General features: G+C 41.4%; 1 protein-coding gene across 1 annotated transcript in view; it reads right to left on the reverse strand.

Moving 5' to 3' along the window:
* Positions 1–18,312, reverse strand: part of PTPRU (protein tyrosine phosphatase receptor type U) — a 4,710,560-nt gene that overhangs the window by 1,213,006 nt on the left and 3,479,242 nt on the right. The window contains exon 17 of the mRNA XM_044089740.1: positions 5,592–5,779. Within this exon, the coding sequence (XP_043945675.1) occupies positions 5,592–5,779 (188 nt within the window). The remainder of the gene's footprint in view (positions 1–5,591; positions 5,780–18,312) is intronic.

Raw genomic sequence — 18,312 nt, forward strand, 5'->3', positions numbered from 1 at the left:
TGGGTTATATCCTGCATAGGATACAACGGACAGCCAACTTTCAAAGCTTCAGGGCACCTTCCTTCTGCCTAAACAGTCAGCTCAAGCTGAGCGGACTAAAAAGGCACGTTTGGGTGCCAAGCCTTTCAGAGTTTTTACCCACTCGAGAGCACTCTTCTGTGGGCTTTTGAGTATCAACAGTTGGCTTATGTTATGTTACATTGCAGGGCAGATAAGTTCCCTTTGAGGTAAAACCTTCTACATATTATTTTTAATGTTTAAATTTACTTTCCTATTGAGAACAGCATGTTTTATGCTAGGAATATATGTTTTTATTGACTATCATGCAACTTTGCTGTACTTTTACATGGAAGCCCACTTTTATGGTTGACAGTTTAAAAGTTCATACAAACATTCTAAAACCATTTTATTTGTGGAGAAATTTCTGGTCCCATGATCGGTCCATCTTCCAGCCACAAAAAGTAAAAATTAACTAAACAGCCTTTCCCACCACTGCAGACTAGCATTTTTGCCTAAGCCATAGGTAAATGACTGCTGAGTCCAAAGCTGGTTCTTCAGTACACTCATCTTTTTCCTGGGATCCCTGTGGTGTTGCGCATACAGCCCCTATGGACCAGGGGGTTAGTCATGTCGTCTGCGGCTTTTGGGGTCACCTCAGCAGGCAAGGGAGAGCTCCACTTGTGTCAGTGTTGGGAGAAAGGCAAAGAATGAGACCCTCCTGAGCCAGAATGCTGTGCTCATCCCTAGACAAGTTACTGCTGTCATTAATAACCCTGTTTGTTTTGACTTTCTTGTCAAAAACAAACAGAAAACTAAACATGTATCTTCTGTTCTAGTTTCACTGGCCAGGAGTAGTTTATTAAGTCTATATCAAGGTCTTGTAAAGGCTACTGAGTCTTGTTATCAGGTGATGTCTGAAGAGAAATGGGGATTCTTCTTTCCTGAAGAGATTCAAACTACTGAGTCTAGAAATGAAAGTGATTGGACGGATACCAATTTTTTCACATCAGAATTCTGATTCAGACTCACAGGAGAGCATATTATTTGAATCTTTCTGTCAAATATGCTGTTTCTCTGAGACTATTTCCAGAATATACCAGTGTTTTCAATGGGACAACACTAAGGTTTTTCACTCCCTCAGACAGTACTATAACTTGTTATAAATGGAATTCCTAGACTTGTCAGAGTTAGAGGCTATGTTTATCACAATCTGTGATTTTGCTGATAGCCAGCATGTCGCACCCAAGAAAGCAGACAGAATGCACAAAGTCCCTCAGTCTTACAACTCACCCAACCTGCAGTTCCTTCCTGTGAAGAAAAGTCTGCTTTGTGTGGTCCAATTTCTTTTATTTTTCTAGTCACTACTCATTGTTAAAATGTGTTTATGACTCTCTAGATTTTACATCCTATGTTGTTGCCACTGGTATTGAGTTGTAGAGGTTTGTCTGGCTGTATTCTTAGAAACTCCCAGAGGATGCAAAGAATGAGATTTTAAATTCATCTTTGGATAGAGATTTAGGTTTTGGACCTACTGTTGAAGATGGTACCAAAAGGTGTGATGAGGAGGGTAAGCTGATATAGGGAATCTGTCAGATTTTTCATCCCTGGTTCTCTAAAATTTCCAGGGATTTTCTGCTTTCTCATTCAATTTTTGCAAGAAACAAAATGGTCTTAGCAAAATGCTGGTAGGTAGACATTTAAAAAACAATGGCAGGAGTTTCAAAAAAAGAAAGCAGGACCCACTACCAAGAACAAAGGACAGTCTACTAAGTCAGAATTACTATGTAATGGACCTTGTCCCTCACCTTCCCCCACCCTGTCAGTCCCTTATCCCTTCCAGAAAGTCTGAATCTCTATTTCTCTCTTGGGCAACAGATTGTTTCAGACAAATGGATTCTGATACAGATTCAGCAGCGTTACAGATGGCAGTGGAAGGAAATCCCTCCTTTTCTGACAATTATTCAATATCTACAAGAAAAATCCCCTTTCCCCTGCTGACCTATACTACATGCTTTCTCCATGGGTAATAATAACAGTTAATCCTTTCCAGCTGAGATGAGTATTTTTTTTTCAAGAATGTTTCTGGTTTTAAAAAAGGAAAATGTCTGGATACCAGTTCGGGACCTTTCTTTCATAAACCAGTTTATGATAGTGCCAAAGTTCAAAATGCTTTCACTTTACAACCTGTTATGCCCTTCCTGATTGGAGTTTTTTTGGCAATCTTAGATGTAAAAGATGCCTAAAATCAGAACATCAAACATTTCTTAAGGTTTGATGTGTCTGGATCACATTATCAGGTCTCGGCCTTCCCCTTTGGACTATCCACTGCTATAAGGATGCTCACAACATGTCTATCTCCAATTATACCCTATTGCAAGCAACAAGGTATCTGCATTTTTGCTATTTAGAAGACTAGCTTATGTTTGTAGAGTCTTTTTAAAGTGTCAGGAATCTCTCACTTTGGTGAGAGATCTCCTTTGCATGCTGGGATTCCAAAAGAACATTCAAGTCTCTGTAGACTCTGTCCCACAGGCCTTGTGTTCTTAGGGTATCTGCAAGGCACCTCAGTACGAAGAGCTTTTTTTCCACAAAAAAAAATAAATCTATATTTAGATCTAAGCCAGGGATTCTCCAATAAGACTTCGGTCACTGAGAAGGAATACCTCAGTATTATGGGTCTCCTGGCATGTAAGATTCTAATGAAACCTCTGGCAAGACTCCATATGAGAAATATAAAATGCTATCTGAAGTGCCTTTGGTCCCAGGATCAACAACCATCACCTTTTCAAATTCCATGTCTGGGATTTGTGAAGAAAGAAATCACTTGATAGAGACATCAAATATACCTGATAACAGGTTTCCCCTTCTCTCCTCCTGCTTCAAAGTAGTCAGTTACTACATACACCTGGGAATTTATTTGGGTAGCAAAGATAAGGGAGATAAATGTGCAAGATATCTGGAGAGCAAAGACAGATGAAAGCACATACATAAAAAAGCTAGCCCTTATCAAGGAACTACGCTTTCTGAATCACCTATGATCCCCAATACTACTTTGTTATGGACAATACCACATTGAAGTGATACATATACAGGCTAGAGGGAACCGAATCTTAATCCTATGCAGACTAGCCATGTTAGCATGGGATATAACTTTACAGCACAGTCTAACTCTACAGTTTTCTTACATACTCTCAGAATAAAACTGTGTGGCAGACAAGCTGAGCAAGACTACAGCAGAACCTCACAAATGGAAACTAGGTCAGCCAGTCTTCATAGATTTGATCCATCTGCAGGGAGGTCCTCAAGTAGACCTTTTTTGCCTCCACTTTATACAATCTACTGTCAAAATTTTGTTCCAGAACTCCATGCAAGAAGGCATGGAAGACAGATGCCTTTTCTTTTTCTTGGACAGGAATGTTCTTGTATGTTTTTCCACACTTTTCATTGATATCCCAGGTACTTCTAAAGATTCAGAAGGAATCCCCCAAGATCACTGATACAACTTCCTTCTGATCCAGTCAACAGTTGTTCTCCCCTTTTTTTCAGAATTTTCCACAGGCGATTACTGCAAGCTTCTTCACAGACTGGATCTATTCAGAAATGAACACCACTATTTGAGGTGCTTAATACCTTTTAGGTACATGTTTACTGAGGATGTACAGCAAGTATTAATGGGGGCTAGCAAGCCTGCTACTGGAAAATTATGAATTAGCAAATGGAAATGGTTTTATACTTGGTGCCAGCAATATAACCAGCACTTACTGAGAGCTATTTTTTTCTTTGGGTTTACAATATTTCTGTGAGTTAGTTTCCTATGGCCCATGGCCTTTCTTATTCCTCTGTCACGGTTCATTTGTCGACCATTTCAGAATGTCTACCCATGGATCCCCCTCTTTCAAGGCATTCTCTTGTCAACATGTTTTTGAAAGCAATAGTCCATAAAAGACCACTAAAAAAAACTGTTGGCTCCTCCTTGGAATCTTAAATTTGTGTTAGAGAAGTTAACTCTTGTCCCATTTGAATGAGCTTATCTGGCTGACTTGAGGTTCTTAACATGGAAAACAGTTTTACTGGTTGATCTGACCTCTACAAGAACAGTATCTGTGTTGTGAGCTCTTACAGTGAAGCTTATCTCATTTTCTACAGGGACAGGGTTTCCTTGGGAGCTATTCCTTCTTTTATGCCTAAAGTCGTATCTGAATTCACTTTAAACCAGAATATCCATCTCTCTGTCTTCTTCCCTAAACCCCATAATGAGGGAGAAAAGATATTTCATACCATGGATCTCCACAAATAACTCAAGTACTATCTTGACAGAACATAAGAAGATGGGTGACCTGTGTCAAAGCAGACTATTTCCAAATGGTTATCGTGCTATTACTCTTTTGTTATTCTCACCACAACAAAACTATTTCAGGAGAGGTCAAGGAATTTCTACCACAGCCTTGGCTTCACCTATGGCTTTTTGGAAAGGGTTGGATTATACAAGTATTTTAGAAGGAGCAACTTGGTCCTCTGTACATAATTTTACAAAGCACTGCAAACACGATTCCTTCTCCTGATTTAGGTTAGGATTTGCAAAGACCATTTTCCAGGGGATCCCGGTCCCGTCCCTTTCCACTTCCAAGTTCTAAGCTATGGTGATCTACCAAAATACCTTAGGTAACAGTAGTAGTAATGAATATGAAGACTATAGTACAGTAGTTTAAGTAATCCTATTGTAACAGTAGATGTTATCATGATCATTGCCGAAATAGCCACTTCCTCCCTCCATCTATCTTTCTTGCAATTTTTTTTTTTTTTAAGCCAGGGTGTGGACATCTGTTTTTATTGCTCCTAGCAATAACCCTTCAGAACTCCGACTCCCTGTTTCATTTGGCATGAAAGCTATGCATGTTTTTTCTCCTAAACCCATCTTTTCAGTCAGCTCAGCTTGAGCTGACTAATGACTTGAGTGCATGGACGATGCCTGAAATCTTGGAAGCTAGCCACCTGTTATAGCCTGTGCAGGATATAAGCCATATAGCTTTAGCTACTGCAGCAGTGATCATTCAAATATTTATTCCGATGGCAAGTTTACTCACACAACTGTACTTTGTCTGTTTATAATCACTGAAATACAAACAAGATGAATGGGAGGTAATTCCAAAACACACTGCTACTATGAAATATATATATATATATATATATATATATATATATATATTTAGTGTACATGATAAAACGGCAGATTTTTAGTACATCATTGAATAAATTACTACAGAATACAGCAGAAATGTGTGCTGAAACAATGTTGGTCATTGACGTACATTATAAAGTATCGGAAAAGTTCAATGTGCGGAGAAGTCTAAGATATTTACTAATCTGTATGTTGGTCAGTTTATTAATTTAATTTAAATTTGAAGAACAAGGTACAACACTGATCTACCATCACTTATTTCAGGCTCACCTTAGATGTAAAACACACAGTAATAATACAGGCAATAGGTAACAATACATAACAAATGTCAGTATAATATATTCAGAAAAAAGATGGATATAATACAACTTGATGCTGATAATATGTCTTACTGATATGTTGTTTACTGTACCTCATATTCCTGTTTGAAGCCATATCCCTCTGCTGTCTTCATCTGGTTTATGTGTTGAAGAAGGTCAGCGACTCGAACCGCAGGGTGTAGCTGACCTGTGTGGTATGGGGACCCCTTCCTACCACACAGGCGATGGGGAGATCCTCCTAATAAGCTACTGGATTCATTTGCTGAAGTGCGCTGCTCAGCTAGAAAGTGAAAAGCAAGAAACATAAAAAAGTTTTCTGTTGATGGGCCAGTATAACAAACTAATCAATGTTGGTTAATCTACTTCAGATCCGTAAACTTATTTATAAGTTATTACTATTATTATTTTTATCTGAATAAGTCCACAAGTGCCCCTTTTTAGGGGCACATTGTAAACAGTCTAATTAGGTGAATTCATTCTAGTTTCTGTAATATAGGCTGTGACACCAGGGAAATACTGTCAGTCCAGCTATCTGGAATTTTGTAAATAATTATATGTCACTTGAAAATATTAATATGATTTATATGGAAATGTAACACTGCCAGCGCAGCTATCTAGAATTTTATAAATAACCATATGTCATTTGTGAATAGTAATATGATTCATATGCGTGTCTTACAAATGTAAGAGAACTGTATGTTATGCACTGTGTTTCAAGAATGTAACCACAGTGTACCCTACTGGGAAAGAACAGAAATGGATGTAAACTATATGCCTGTGCAAATGTATGTTTTAATGGTAGATGCTAGAACATACAGAGTTAAATTGCAAAACCTCAAGAAAATAAGTGGAAATTGTTTATGATTCTGTTATCTCTGTTTCAGCTCAGAGGAGACACAATGTCTAGAGTTAGAGGTTTTCCTATTGTCTTGAAACAGAAATAATTACTATGTTTCAAATGTAAATGTGTTTAACTGTTTTATGACTTCCAGTTCAAGGCAAACTTCTGAGAGATATGTACCTCTCACACAGAGATGCTAACATCTTGTTAAATTTCTGGTAGCCTGGGAACTGAAGGGAGGTGACAAACAGTGATGTAATCTGAATTGACCCAGCAGTAATGTCTGATAGTAATTTAAGAACTCTCTCAGAGACAGATTTCATGCATTTTGTATTTGGCTTTGGACCTAGAAACATCCCACTCATCAGCACTTCTGCCTGCGTCTTGCTAATAGTAAGTAACTAGGGAAAGATTATTTCTTTTAGATATAGATAGGAATATAGTGAAGATTAGTTTAGATGTTGTCTGTATTTATTTGAGACTGTTCTGTAATGTTGTTTTAAAATATTTCCTGTTATTCTGAACCCTGCAGTCACTGTGCTGAGTTATTGAATATTGTCTTGTTTATTATTTATTATTAAATATATTTAAACCTTTTTAATTGTGGCTAGGTTGTTTACAGATATTTAAGCTCTTAAAGTACTTGCATATGTATCTGGTGACACTGTATAGGCCACTCCTAAACAGCCTTGGCCTTGGTCGCACTTAACATTTAGATTTATAGTAACATCACACAGTAGGATTGGTCTCCCTTTGGGAAGGGCCTTAAAGTAGCTGATTAAGGGTTCAGGTTCAGTGATACCTACCTTATGGTCTGGGCAGAAGGGAGCATAGTTAGTAAACTTGTGCTAGCCTTTCCTAGGTGTGTGTTCATGTACAAATCAAATCTCAAAGTGTGCATGTGTGTGTGTGTGTGTGTGTGTGTGTGTGTGTGTGTGTGTGTGTGTGTGTGTGTGTGTGTGTGTGTCAGCTGCTTGGGCAGGGACACAAACATTGGTTGGACAGAGAGAGTGTTGGGTGGACTTGGCTTGGGAACGCTAGCTAATAACTCAACTCTATAGCTGTGCCAATGGGGAGTCTTACTGGGTATCTGGAAAGAGAGGGAGAAACCGGCCCCAAACTGACTGTGAACTATGTGTGCTCTTAAGGGAAATTGTGCTTTACTGTGTGTGTACTTGTCATCCTCCCAATGTGTCCATCCTTGGCTGGTGCTAGTGGTGAGGAATGAGGCTCCTTGATTACTGGGCCAGTGCAGTGTCATCACATAGGCCACCCTCTGTCAAGATAAAAAAAAAAAACATATTACATTTCTAAGTAACAATAGTATAATATGAATGTCAGGACAATGTTAACATTTATGGTTTCATGCCAATTTTCCCCTATATGAAACACTAGGATCATAAATCATAGGAGTTTACTAGGCTTTCAACCTGGAGGTCATTTCAAGCCTAGCTGTTTCATCCCAGTGTTATACCATAGATATGCTAGTCAGTACCAAGGACTGCATTTAGTAATGACTGCCCATGTCCAGAAGAGTTGCAAGCACTATTCCCAGTAAAAATTTACAGTGCCCCTTACCCTTGTCTAGGTTCCTTTTAAACAGTGTCATACAGGTACTCTGTTTCACATGAACTGGTAGCCTATTCCAAAGACAAAGACATGGCAGTCACTGGAAGACAAATCTGTCCCTGTAGCATGTGGTATTTAAGTTGCAGGCCATATGCAGGTCACTGGAATAGGTAGCTCTAGTCCTGTTAGATTTAGGGATGCAGCAAGTTCATTATGTTTGGGTCTGAGATTACTCTGCAAGCCAGGCATAGGTCCCCCTTAAGAAGTATATATGATACAGAGATATAGTGACAGAGACATTAATCGCTCTGTGTAAGGCATGCACTATCTTCTTTGTTGGAAACCTCTGAAGTCTCTCCAATTCCTGCAGGTGCTTTGTATGGTGCATGCCAAATGGGGAGTTATACTGAATTATGGGCTTGATTAGTGCCGAGTATAGAGGGGCTATATCTTCTTTGCTCTCGAGGTGATCCCTTTACTAATCAAGTGTGCTACGTAGAAAGCCCTCCCTACTACTGTAGACACACGGTGGTCAAAGTTAAGGATGCAGTCAACTTGTGATCCCAGATCCTTTACTACTTCATAGGTAGTTAGGGTATTCTTGATAGGTAGTTAGAATATTCTTCATAGGTAGTTAGGGTATTGTTGTTGATTTGATAGTGTCAAGGGACATTTTTTTTTTTTGCCAAAGGGAATGATAATGCATTTCTTTGCATTCAGTTTGAGACCATGACTAAGACAACAGTCATTGATCTGTGTAAGACTACACATACTGACATCATTTGGGGATTCAATAATTGCACCTAGTTTGCAGTCATCCACAAGCTTGGTCAGCCACAACCCCTTAAATTTGGCCTTTGCTAAACCGAGGCATGCTGTGTGCACACATTTGCCCTTGTTAATGGTCCTGGTCACATTTTTGAAGAAATCTACCAGATTTAACAGACAGGATCTGCCCTTGACAAAGCCAAATTGGGTTGGATCCAGGGTTTGGAGGTCACCTATGTCTTTATTTATGAGGTCCATAACGATACGTTCCATAGCCTTACAGATGAGGCTGCTCAGGCTTATAAGTCTTTAATTCCCCAGGCCTGTTGCTTGGCCACCTTTGTGGAGGGGAATAACTGTTGCTGTTCTCCATTCCACAGGAACAAAGCCTGTGGTTAGGCTATGATTGAAAAGGGTGCTTAATGATGATGCTAGTTCATGTTTTAGCCTATTTAGAAGACAGCCTGGGATGCTATCTGGTCCCATAGAGGCTGTATTTTTTGCCTTGGACAAGGCTTTAAATGACCTGCTCTTCAGATATGAAGGGTGGGGCGGAAGTTTGGGGCAAGGTCTGAGATAAGCCTGAAGGAGATAAGGGAATGAACTTTTTACCAAACCTATCTGCTAGCAGGTTTGACATTTCTGTGGGGTCAGTGTGTGTGATACCATTCGTCACTAGTTCTGCACATGCTTGGGTTCTACTTTTTAGGCTACATATATGGCTGTAAAAGGCCTTATAGTTATCTGTGGCTGTGCTTGCTAAGTTTTTCTCAAAGATGCCCTTAGAAGATTTGACATTTTGTCTTATTTGCCTGTTTTTCTATTGTTGGGGCCTCACCTTTGCTTTCTTTGACAGCAACATTTTGCATTTGTTGTAAAGGTTGTTGATGCTGAAATGTCCGCTATGATGGCTTGTTTTTACTCGGGGCTCTGTTTTTGACTCTTTCTGGTACAGCTGAATCCATACACTTATGCAAGTGATTGTTCAAGGCTTTAGTGTATGCTTTGGTGTGCTTCTCACTTCCAGCTAGGGGTGGGGCTTGGAATGCATTTATAAGTTCACCTAGGAGGGTATAGTTAGTATTGCTGAAGATTTTTAGTCTGACTTCACACTTTGTGAGTTCTGGTGTTAGTGCCAGCTCGAAGGTGACTAATTTGTGGTCAGATTTAACTAATGAGTGGTCCAACAGTTGTGGCAGTGCATCTGTTTGTCATGCCAGTGAGTACTGGGTCTATTATGTTTGTCCCTCTTGTCAGGGTAAGAAGAATTTGTTCCAGGGCATTTGAGCTAATAAAGTTGAGGAACGTTTGCACTAGTGAGTTAGAGCTAGAGTAGGTTCCCACTTATAGTGGGATAATTCAAATCTCCAATAACCAGAGTTTTTGGGAATATTTGGATTGATTCCAGTTTTGTCAAGTAGGCTTCATGTGCATCATGACCCACTGAGAAGGATCTATAACTGTCTATGACTTGAATGGGGTTCGTACCCACAGTAACCCAAACTTGGATTAACTCCAAGGAGTTGTCCAGTCTAACTAGATAGGAGGTGAATGTATCATTAATATAGATAGAAATGCTGCCTCCTTTGGTTCTTACACATGTGTTTTGTGGTCTGAAGGTGTGGAAGGTGTTGTAGCCTTGCAAGACTGAGGTACTTTCTGAGGCCTTGAACCAGGTTTCTGTGACTGCACAGATATGTACATCTTCTAATGATAGAAGTGCTTCCAGGATGTGCAGTTTTTTGTTTAAGTTCCTAGCGTTTAGCGGCATGACCCTTATTTTGTTACGACTGGCAAAGTTCCTGTCGGTAAGTTTGTTTTTGAGACCTTGCTGCTCAAGGCTAGAGAAATACCTTCCTGGGGCATATACTCAGAAAGCTCAGTCATGTCAATCTTCATATTGTCCGCTGAGGTACATCTCAGGTCATTCACTTCAACATGAACTATGACAGAGTCATAATGGTACTTGTTGCTATGAGACCTGAGTGCATGGATATGACAAATCCTGGCACTGGACAGGCAGCTGGCCATGACTTTCTCCTTGTCCAACCTACTGAGTGGGACAACCATGTGTCTCACTATGTAGTCTCCAAAGACAAGAAAATTTGTCTTTTGAGTATTATGCCTTACAGGCTTAGTAGATAAGACACTGGTGTTACTATGTGTCATGGGTGCTGTGAGAACCAGGTTAGTTGTAGCAGTCTTGTGTTTTGGAGGTCTGGTGTTTCAGTAAGTTTTTTGAGAGAACCTCTGTGTATGTTGATTTTTGTGCTTGATGCGTAACATATGTATGAGTAGTGGTACTATGTGCATGAGTAGTGGTGGGTGGGTTGACAACCTCTTCAATGTTGCTGTTTTGAGGGTGAATGAGCAGGAATTCAAGATTCTTGGTATATATACATCTCTTGCACTTTGCACTAAAGTCGGTTATTAGTAGAGGGTTGTCAGTGTACATGAGGCAACTGCTACACTGCCTCAGGAGACCCAAGTCGGCAAGGTTGGCAGGAGAAACAAGGGTAGTCCAACTGTCCGTAATGCTCAAGAACTGTTATCCCGAAGAGGGTTTTTTTCAGATCAGATCAAGGAGGTGATCAGTGGATGGATATTACTGCAGAGGCTTTTAATGCTGATGGTTTAATAGGGCACAGCTCACTAACAGTATTTCTTTGACCGGAAAAGTACTAAGGATGAAGGCTACACTAATGTGCTACATCTGTATCTAAGGGGAAAATGTTTGCATTTATCTGTCTGGCTATGGTGCACAACTGAGCAGCAGTGCATGGTGCTGAGCAATGTGCAAACAAGGGCTTATATACCAGAAACTAAAAACTTGAAAAAACTTTAAAAATGTTCAAAAGGACCAATGTGGATGCTTACTCCAAGCCCTAGACCAATCAGCACACTTCTCTCACTAGAATACAGAAAGGACCCTTCCAATGAAAGATGGCCTGGAAAATGTGCTCAGAACAAACAACCACTACAAACAGACTCAGATACAGCAAACCTGTATCTGAACTATGCTACAGCTACCAGCTACCCTAGTTTCTTCGGGAAACACTAGAGAATGTTTAGCACATCAGAAGAAAGCAGCAAGACACTAAAAAAATATTTTACACAGCATAAAAACAGCAAGGTGACACTAAAAAATGTTTTAGACAGCAAACAAATCAGTTATTTTAACACTGCTTGGTGGGCAAACCAAAATAAGCAGAAAAGATTGCTTTGCAATCGTGAAAGTTACCAGCAAATACTCAACAAACTGTATAAATAGCAAAAATAGCTTTGCAAACAGTGAAAAAGTACAGTTGTGTACACTTACCATAAATGTAGATGTTCAAGTGTATTCACTGTTGCAGTCATCATATTTAGGTTATCCCTGCCAGGGTAGCCCTCGGCTAGCCGGAATACCAGAGGCTTAGTATTTCTGCGTCAGTTGCTGTCACTTCAGGACTGATGTCAGGTCATTAGTAGTATACAGTAAGGCAGCCAATGCCATTACATCAGTTTTTCTTGCCCTAACCTGTCAGGACTCCCCAAGTAGGAGCCAGGTTTTGGTGGAAGAACCCCACCAGTAGAAAGTAAATACCAATATGAGGAAAGAGAAGAAAAAAGGGGGGATGGAGGGAGGGAAACCACGACTGCAACAGTGAATACACTCGAACATCTATATTTATGGTAAGTGTACACAATTGTAATATGTTCTTCATGTTTCACTGTTGCAGTCATCACATTTGGGTTGATTCCCAAAGCTGAGGAAATGGGTGGAGGCAGTCAAGGAAACTAGGAGCTGAATAAGATATCCTGCAAGGCTGCAGAGGCAAACCCTGCCCTGGATTTGGAGAAGAGAGGCAGGTGGTAGTGTTTGGTAAAAGTGTGAACAGATGTCCAGGTGGCAGTCTCCAGGATGTCTCTGGTGGGGACTCCTCTGAGGAAAGCTGCAGAGGTGGAGGCTGCTCTGGTGTCGTGAGTCCTGACCCCCTGGGGGGGGGGGGGCTTTCCATGTTGTTTGTAGCATAAATGGATGCAATGTGCTATCCATTTGGAAATGGCTTGTTTGTAGATGGCTTTGCCTTCTGCCCCTGTAGCAAAGCTAACCAGGAATTGATCAGACTTTCTGAAGGATTTAGTCCTATCTAGATAGAATTTGAGCTGTCTGTGCACATCTAGACAGTGCAGGATCCTTTCCACCTTGTTCTGGGGATTAGGAAAAAAGGTGGACAAATGGATGGCTTGGTTGAGATCCACACTGGACACCACCTTGGGCATGAAGGATGGGTTAGTCCTGAGGGATACCTTGTCAGCATGGAAGATGATGAAGGGTTCCACAACCATGAGTGCTTGCAGCTTGGAGATTCTTCTGGCTAAAGTGATGGCCAGAAGGAAAGCTGTCTTCCAGGAGAGAAATTTTAGTTCTATAGAAGAAGCTGGTTCAGGGGGAGGCAGGGTGAGCTTTTCCAGCACAAAGTTAAGGTTGCAAGCTGGGGTTGGTGCTCTTCTGGGTGGCCTCAAGTTGCTAGCCTCTATTAGGAACTGTTTGATAAAGGGGTGTGAAAAAAGGGGCTGCTCAGTTGGAAAATGACAGAGATAGCAGAGACATGAATTTTAATAGAGAAAAAAGAGAGGCCACTGTGTAGTAGGTCAACTAAGTAATCCAGGATGAGAGGGAGGGTGGCATGTGCCATATTGGCTCCCTTAGCCTGAATCCAGGTGCAGAACCTTTTCCATTTGTCAGCATAAGACTTTCTAGTGCTAGAGAGTCTGGCCTCACGTATAACATCTAAAACCTGTTTACTGAGGATGGCAGATTAATCGGGGGTTAGGGAATAAGTCAAACTGCCAAACTGAGTGTCTGCAAGTGGGGATGCATGAATTCCCCTTCCCTCTGGGTCAGGAGGTTTGGAATATGAGAAAGATGCCATGGTGGCAGTGGGGACAGGCTGCGCAGCAAGCGGTACCAGTGCTGGCGAGGCCAGTCTGGAGTTATAAGAATTGTCCTTGGTTTTTCCTCCTTTATTTTGAGCAGTACCCTGGTGATGAGAGGTAGTGGAGGAAAAGCATAGACCAATAGATTGACCCAGGGGAAGGACAAGGCATCCACTTTCCAAGCCATGCATTGATGCTCCCTGGTGCAGAATTTGCTGAGCTGATGGTTGGTGTGGGAAGCAAAGAGGTCGACCTTTGGGGTGCCCCATTTCTGAGTTATTAGGGTGAAGGTTCTTCTGTTGAGCTGCCACTTGTGTGGGTCCAGAAGATTTCTGCTTAATTGGTCTGCCAGAGAGTTGAGAGAACCTGGTAAGAATTGTGCTAACAGGTGGAGTTGCATGGCAGAGGCTGTGTGCCAAAAGGTTCATGGCCAGCCTGCATAGAGGGTAGGTGTGCCCCCCCCCCCGCTTGTTGATATACCATATTACAGTGGTGTTTTCTGTTTTGATCAGGAGAGCCCCTGGGGAGAGAAGGGGCTTGAAAGCTATCAAGCCGTGCTTGACAGCCATCATCTCTTTTTGGTTGATGTGCAGAGGGATTTGCTGTGGGCTCCATTGGCCCTGTATGCACCTGACATCCAGGTGTGCACCCCAAGCATACTCTGATGTATCTGTGGTGAGGGTCTGATTGGCGGGGGGGGGGGGTGGTGGTGGTGAGAAAGTTAGTACCTCATTGTGTGAGCATGCTGTTGCCCACCAAAGAAAATCTTTTCTGAGGCAAGGAATTTTAGGTATAAGTGTCTCCAGGTCTTGACAGTGTTGACACCAAAGACTTTTTAGGTACCACTGAAGTTTCCTCATATGCAGGCTGACATATGGAATGAGTAGTATGCAAGATACCATGAACCCCTGAGCTTGCAGGATCTTCCTTGCAGATAGTTGGGATCTGGTGGCTAGTTGACAGAAGTAGGCTGTCAGGAAATTTTGTTTTTCTGGTGTAAGGAATGTCATCTGGGATACTGTGTCCAGGCTTACTCCCAGGAATATAATCCTTCAGGTGGGCACCTGTTTGGATTTCTTTTGATTGATTGTGTACCCTGGTGAGGTTAGTAGGGACTTTACAAAGGCCAGGTGCTTGAACAGCTTTTCCTAGCTGTCTATCTGAATTAGGCAGTTGTCTATGTATGGGTAAATCTGGATATTCCTTTGTCTCCAAAAGGTAATGGCCAGAGCCAGACATTTTGTGAAAACTCTGGAAGCAGTAGATAAGCCAAAGGGAAGCACACAGAACTGAAAGTGCTGAGATCCTGCCCTGAAACGGACATATTTCCTGCATGATTCCCTGATAGGAATATGGAGGTAGGCCTCTTTTAGATCTAGGGTGGCTAGCCAAGCATCCTTGGAGAGCATGGGTAGCAACTACTGGAGGGTGAGCATTTTGAATTTTTGGATCACCAGGAAGGTGTTTAGAGTGGATAAATTGAGGATGGGGCACCAGGTGGCCTCTTTTCTGGGTACCAGAAAAAGTCTGGAGTAGAAACCTTGGCCTCTCTGTTCTGCAGGAACATGCTCTACTGCCCTCATAGAGAGCAGGGAGATGACTTTGCTTTTGCACCTCTGCCCACTGGTTTGGAGGTAGATCTGGGAACCCTTTTGGAGTAGGAAGGTTGTGGAAAGAAAATTTGTATCCTTGGGACACTATGTTGAGAACCCAGTGGTCATTGGTAATGGTGGCCCAGGTGATTGTGTGAAATGAGAGTTTTCCTCCTAGGGGTAAGAGAAGCTGGGCGGGGGGGGGGGGTGAGTCATTGTGAGTTCTTACCATAAGGGGGTGGCTTAAAACTTCCTGTTTTTGAAGTGGAGGGAGTCCACTGCTTTGATCTCTGCATTTCCTGTAGCTGCTGTCTTGGGGGTCTGGTTTCCCGGGGTCTGGGCTGGATTGGCTTAGTGGGAGCAGGAAAGGACCAGTGCATGGTGGGACAATGCCTGCTGGACCTGTAAGAAATCCTTAACTTGTAAATAATAAACCGTCTCAGCTCCCCAGACACTGCAAACTTTAATAGACCAAACAAGCAAAAAATCACATAATAATTCTATACATATGAACAGATAACTTAGTGCTTTCACCCACATACATAGTCAGGCATCATCAGAGTAAAAAAAACCTTCATCTTTGTTGCATTTAAAGCTATTAGTTACAAACACACCCCTCTAGGCAATCAACCCCTACCAAAAACAATTTATAAATTAAAGTCACAGTAAAACATCACTTTTATGCTTGTTTAAAAGCACTGTTACTTATAACTAGAAAAAATAAAAAATAATAGTATTTTAAAGTGCAAATCTACATTTGTTTGAAGAATGTTAAGTATTATATTATTATTTTTTTATTTTTTATTTATTTTTTTTTTATTTATTATTTGTATTTACTACTTTTACACAAACATGTTTATATATAGGTTTTTTAAAATGTCTGTGTTTTAGTTGAACAATATTTTTTCTAGTTATAAGTAACAGTGCTTTTAAACAAGCATGAGTGATGTTTTCCTGTGACTTTAATTTATAAATTGTTTTTTAGTAGGGGTTGATTGCCTAGAGGGGTGTGTTTTAACTAATAGCTTTAAATGCAACAAATATGAAGGGTTTTTTACTCTGATGATGCCTGACTATGTATGTGGGTGAACGCGCTAAGTTATCTGTTCATATGTATAGAATTATTATGTGTTTTTTTTTGCTCGTTTGGTCTATTAAAGTTTGCAGTGTCTGGGGAGCTGAGCCGGTTTATTATTTACAAGTCTCTGGTGTTATATTGTGTCGGCTGGTAGAAATCCTTAACTGTCTGCATAGATTTTGCTTTTTCTTCCATCTTTTTTAGACCTCTTCTGCCTTAGTGCCAAATAAGTTATCTTTGTACAAGGGGGTATCCAACAATTTAGATTTGACATGGTCTGGCAAGGGCTGTTCCTTAAGCCGTGCATGCCTTCTAATGACAGATCCAGTGACTGGTGCCTTGCAAGAAGCTTCTAGGGCATCAAAACCACAGTGCAAGGTGTGTTTAGTTACTTGACTTGCAGAATGCATTAACTCTTGTAACTCTAGATTCTACACAAGCAGAAAAGAAAGACATTTTTTTGTTTGAGGAGTTCCATGGTATGTTTGTGAAATTTTAGCATATGGAACTGACAATTTAATGCCCTGATAGCAAGAGTAGCTGAGGCGTATACTTTTTTACCCCATCTGTCTAGTGCTCGGGAATCTCTATCTGAGGGGGTGGGATTCTTAGCAGAGGTTGCTTTAATCCCTTTAGGCCCTTGAGAATTTACCTCAGGGTCAACAGTAGGATTTTTAAAAAGACATTTGTGTGAGTCAGGGATTCTGTAGTACATGTCTGGTTTTCTGGGTGCAGGAGGGAGGGTGTCAGGAGTCAAACTGGATTCCACGAAAACATCCTCCACAACATCCAGGACTGGGGGGATGGCCAAGGGTCTGTGCTGTGGAAGATCTAAGAATTCCCTGAGTCTCTTTTTAGACTGAGGGTAGTCCTGACTCTCCCATTGGAAATGCTCCCTTAAGGTATGAAGGGTTTCCCCAAAGGAAAAATCCTCTGTGGAGATGCGGAAGGGATGGAATCCTCTGGATCAGAATCCTCATAAATAGAGAGGAGTTGCATGTCTTCATATTCAGATGCATCAGAGTCATCTGACTCTTGTTCAGACAAAACTACAGGGGACACATCTCTTTTCATTTTGGAGGGGGTAGGTTGGCTTCCCCTGATCAGCATGATAAGGTCTTCTGCCATTTTAAGCAATTGAGACTGAGGTGAGGAAGCAGGTGACTGAGATGGTGTCATCGGTTTCTTGGGTGTGGTTCATACTAAGGGCCTAAAAAAACTCAGCAGTTTTTGAAAGAACGGTAGTCGTGAAAGAAGACGTCGGTTTGTGTCAAGAATCAGTAGTGCAAAGGACTTCCTCAGAAGCCGTTGCCTGCTCAGTGGCTCCGGACCCATCCAAGGTAGAGATGACCGCAGGATCCTTAGTCGAAGAAGAGTTTTGTGGCATACCAGACTTTGAAAGGGTCTTGGTGGTGGCCTATGAATCCACAGAAGCGGGCATCGGGGGCTACGAAAGCACCTCACTGAAGACAGGAGAACTGACGACTAGCTTAATGGAAGCGTCGTCGGTAGGTTTGGACATGTGCGGTCTGTCTCTGTCTTTATCTTTAAGTTTTTTTAGAAGATCTGCTGTTGGATGGTTTACTGAAGCCATATTGGAGTTCGAGGACTGTAAGCAAAAATATCTAGCTACAATAAGGGCCTGACGACGGATAGTTCTGGTGTTCAACAAAGCACAGAAGCAACATTGGGGGACGTCGTGGTTTGGCCTAAACAAGTGATTCAGTAAGAATGAAAGTCTCATTGTGGTATTTGCTTTCCACAGGTGAGACAATTGTTCACTTTTTCTGACATCGGTTAGTGCAAGAAAAAAGGTTCCCCAACGGGGTACTTAGCTTTAGAAGACTTCAGCTTCAAATCGGTAAACGAAACTCAGGTAGCGGCTGACCGGCACTCATGGGAACTGCTTCTGCTTTGAGCTCCATGGCAAGAAAGACTGATGTAATGGCATCGACTGCCTTACTTTACTACTGATGACCTGACGTCAGTCCTGAAGTGACAGCAACTGATGCAGAAATACTAAGCCTCTAGTATTTGGGCCA

Source organism: Protopterus annectens, chromosome 1.part1, assembly GCF_019279795.1.
Source record: "Protopterus annectens isolate FY-2018-M chromosome 1.part1, PAN1.0, whole genome shotgun sequence".
NCBI classification, from domain to species: domain Eukaryota; kingdom Metazoa; phylum Chordata; order Ceratodontiformes; family Protopteridae; genus Protopterus; species Protopterus annectens.